Source organism: Gavialis gangeticus, unplaced genomic scaffold, assembly GCF_001723915.1.
Source record: "Gavialis gangeticus isolate Ggan-Ray unplaced genomic scaffold, GavGan_comp1, whole genome shotgun sequence".
Taxonomy (NCBI): Eukaryota; Metazoa; Chordata; order Crocodylia; family Gavialidae; genus Gavialis; species Gavialis gangeticus.
The window spans coordinates 161329409-161334062 of NW_017729032.1; the positions used below are offsets into that span (position 1 = coordinate 161329409).

At 37.4% G+C, this 4654-nt stretch overlaps 1 protein-coding gene across 1 annotated transcript in view; it reads right to left on the reverse strand.

Annotated features, from left to right (window-relative positions):
* Positions 1-2790: 2790 nt before the first annotated feature.
* The window catches only part of DHRSX (dehydrogenase/reductase X-linked), a 259284-nt gene continuing 257420 nt past the window's right edge, over positions 2791-4654 (reverse strand). Inside the window, exon 7 of the mRNA XM_019523854.1 lies at positions 2791-3263. Coding sequence (XP_019379399.1) covers positions 3069-3263 — 195 coding nt within the window. The 3' untranslated portion in view covers positions 2791-3068. The remainder of the gene's footprint in view (positions 3264-4654) is intronic.

The window sequence follows — 4654 nt, forward strand, 5'->3', positions numbered from 1 at the left end:
ACATTTTTTTCCTAGCAAAAATGCCTAGTCCCTAACTCTGACCCTAACTTCCTCACTCTTTCCTTTCAACCCTATTTAAAAATTAGCAATGGAATGACATTTAAAGTGTTGTTAATATGCTGGTGACATAATATACCATACAGTTAAAAACATGGGAACAGGATGGAGTTTATACCACCAAAGTAAGGATTTAGGTTGGCTGAACACAGAAATAAACATGCAGTTCACATTTGGAAGGCTTCTTTAGCAATCGTGGACTTGCTATTATCTTTAAAAACAGTGAGTTTCTGAAAAATCTGCCTCTATTAGGCAGAAAATTATAGACAGAATAAGCATTTACCAACTACTTTTAATTCACTTTCTAACCCTGGGTTTGTGCAGTACCCATGGATGAAAAGATCGGGTGGTTGACCTAAGAGAACAGCTGATAACCTCTTTTTTGTGTAGCATGGGGCAGTAGATCCAGAGTTAGGTTTTCATGGATTATAACTCTGGATCATTTAGTCGGACCTCCTGCATTAACATGGTCCATAGGACTTCTTTGAATTAATTACTGTTTGAACTACAGCACACCTGTTGGGGAAAGTCATCTAATCTTGGTTTTAAATTTCCCAAAGAATCAACCACAACCATTGGATTCCAGTAGTTTCTTACTCTCACTCATAGAATGGTGCAATTCTGAGCTGATTCTAGCTTCAACCTCCAACCATTTGGTCACTTAGACCAAAAATCTCTCTCTCTTATCAAATTTCTGTTTCCTGTGAAGGTGCTGTGATGATCAATTATAGAGCCAAATTCAGCAGCAAGGGTAGGCAGGGAAGCAAGCAACAGAACACAGACGTGTACCTGAGGATGGCCAATGCTGCAGGAAGAAGAGTGCTTTAACTTTCTCTTTGATGAGCTAAACAGATTGATTCAAGGAAGCCATTCACATTGACATGTTTCCATTGTGGACAGCTGCCAGCCACAACACCCATGTGGAAAGCTCTGAGAGATTCAGATCTGAATCTATCCTTTCCAGAACCTGAGCAAAGCAATACAACACTAAGCAGTAGTACTATCTTAGGGTTAGGCTCAACATACTTCCAAAACCAAATGAAAACATTAAACCCCAAAGTGTAATTATTCCTTCTACATGGATGTAATGCCTTTTAATCTGCCTTAAGCAGATGAAGGTGTAGGCTGTGTGCATAGTGCACACTATTTAACTATGAGACATGAGCAAATGTCTATGACATCAAATGACGATTTAGATGTTTAATTCAACTGGGCAAGGTAAATCAGAAAAATACATTTTGCATAAGGCATAATTATCAGAGCTCTGTGCTGTCAAAAAATAAAATGGATAATTTTATTAACGTGTAACATAAAATTAATTTTTAAATCAAATTAATAGCTTAGAGGCATAGCTGTTTTTATCCTGAGGGTACCTGAAACACTTTTCACTCTCCACTTAGAGGGATCATTCAGCTACCACTGCAATGATGTCAGCTTCTTTTTTTTTTAAATTTGTACTTGACATGTAGATTTACAATACAGTTTTGAACCTGTGGCATATACTAGTCTTAGAGTCTATGAGCAAATCTATGACACACATGTATGTCATTTTATTATCTTTATAATTTTCCTTCTGCAAGTAATAAACAGCATAATAGCATTCAGAGCATTTTTAATTAAACGGATTGAATGCTCTTTCTCGGATAACTTATCTGATGAACGTAACAACTTTTTTATAAAGTTATTCAGTGATTTTTTTTAAGATAATGCTTAATGCTATAGAGCAGTGTTGATGATTTGCACAAATATATTCACAACTAACATTTGTTTGAAGCATTCGATGACTTTCTTTACTCAAGTAAAAAATCTCCACGGGCCACAAATCCTGCATTATGTTACCTGCTTTCAGTGACAAAATTGTAGAGAGGTTAATGGCAACTGTTATTCTATTTGGTATATTTGGCATGAATTACATACTCCTCCCCCCCCCAACACTTCTCCAGCTAATGCATCAGAATCGTGCCAAAATATGGGGAAGAAGCTTTGAAAAAAGTTACTGCTTTAAGTTAGGCAAACTTGGGAGATTACTGCCTCCCCCCACTCCAATACAACGTACAAACTTTAGAGTAGGCAGTATCAGAAGGCAAAGGTGTAACTAGTAAGAGTTGTACCCTTGGCCAGCATGTCCCAAAACTGGTAGATGTTTTCACATTCCCTTACACATGCCCTCTCTGCCTTCTGCCTCAGCCTCCCCTGCTCCAGGTTGAGGCCCACTTTCCAGAGCTACCCTCTGCCACTGAGTGCTTTAACTTTCTCTTTGATGAGCTAAACAGATTGATTCAAGGAGGCCATTCACATTGACGTGTTTCCATTCTGGCAGCTCTTCTCTGAACCTTTCTCTCTTTTTTTCAGTGCCTTGCAGCTCCTATCTTAAATCCTTTCCATCTGAAATGTCTGGTTTCTATATAAACCTTTGGATAAGGGTGTTATATACACTTGAGTCCCTTATGACAGATACAGCATGATTATCACAAATGCCAAAAGCCTGAATTTTAACAAGCTGCCACTCATTCTACAAAGTTGCCAAGATTTATGAAGCTTAGGGAAAGACCGTCACTTTTCTGACGTGATAAAAATGGATTAAGTTCTATTTGCAAGATATGCAGAGCTTGTTTGAAGTTCAGAGTGATTTAGACATAACCCTCTACAAGGGACAGCTCCTACTTCTTTTATTAAAAACAATAAAGCAAAAAAAAAAAACTCCAAAGAAAATGAAAACAACACAATGATGGACAAGGTTAAATTTTGCTTTTTAATCACAGACTGAAACATCATGGTTACAAAACTGATGGTTAGATTTAAAACCACCACACACACATTTCTGTGGGAATAGTTCCCCCCAACACCATCACACTCCCTAGGAGACTAGGGTTTCAAATGAAGAGCAGACTTGTTCACGTTTGCCTTTGGGACTGAACAGTGAATTCCAGGATGATGGCTGATGCTGCAAAGCATTCACCAAAGGATGCTTGTTGGACACACTACATTCTCCCAGCTCCAAGTGGCTACTTTTAGAGACATCTGGATATATCAGAAATCCCAACCATCTTGCAGCTTTCTGTCCAGAGCTTCCTCTGCAGCTCTTCATCATATGATACATCAACAGATTTTGTCCTTTGTTCATTATAAAGATAGGTGCCACCAACCCCTTCTAGCTCTGGTGAAACCGCTGCATAGATGGAAGTTGAGGCTCCTTCCTCTGCGGTCTGTAGAAGGTAGGAAAAAGAAGTAGGATACATATAAATACAGAGCATGTGATTTATCACAACACTACTATCATCAATTAGCTTCTTTTGTACTGTGTCCAGCTTTATTTTTAAGCAAACCTTGATGAAGAAGGAAAGATTCCTTATTTCTAATCAGTGAAATAGTGGTTGGGAGTTTTTTTGTTTGTTTGTGGAGGGGGGTTGGTTTTTTTACACATGATTTTGCTTGAGACAGCTGCAAGCCACAACACCCATGTGGAAAGCTTTGAGAGATTCAGATCTGAATCTATCCTTTCCAGAACCTGAGCAAAGTAATACAACACTAAGCAGTAGTACTACCTTAGGGTTAGGATCAACATACTTCCAAAACCAAATGAAAACATTAAACTCCAAAGTGTAATTATTCCTTCTACATGGATGTAATGCCTTTTAATCTGCCTTAAGCAGATGAAGGTGTAGGCTGTGCGCATAGTGCACCCTATTTAACTATGAGACGTGAGCAAATGTCCATGACATCAAATGACGATTTAGATGTTTAATTCAACTGGGCAAGGTAAATCAGAAAAATACATTTTGCATAAGGCATAATTATCAGAGCTCTGTGCTGTCAAAAAATAAAATGGATAATTTTATTAACGTGTAACATAAAATTAATTTTTAAATCAAATTAATAGCTTAGAGGCATAGCTGTTTTTATCCTGAGGGTACCTGAAACACTTTTCACTCTCCACTTAGAGGGATCATTCAGCTACCACTGCAATGATGTCAGCTTCTTTTTTTTTAAATTTGTACTTGACAAATTTACAATACAATGTAGATTTACAATACAATTTTGAACCTGTGGCATATACTAGTCTTAGAGTCTATGAGCAAATCTATGACACACATGTATGTCATTTTATTATCTTTATAATTTTCCTTCTGCAAGTAATAAACAGCATAATAGCATTCAGAGCATTTTTAATTAAACAGATTGAATGCTCTTTCTCGGATACCTTATCTGATGAACGTAACAACATTTTTATAAAGTTATTCAGTTATCTTTTTTTAAGATAATGCTTAATGCTATAGAGCAGTGTTGATGATTTGCACAAATATATTCACAACTAACATTTGTTTGAAGCATTCGATGACTTTCTTTACTCAAGTAAAAAATCTCCACGGGCCACAAATCCTGCATTATGTTACCTGCTTTCAGTGACAAAATTGTAGAGAGGTTAATGGCAACTGTTATTCTATTTGGTATATTTGGCATGAATTACATACTCCTCCCCCCCCCAACACTTCTCCAGCTAATGCATCAGAATCGTGCCAAAATATGGGGAAGAAGCTTTGAAAAAAGTTACTGCCTTAAGTTAGGCAAACTTGGGAGATTACTGTCCCCCCCACTC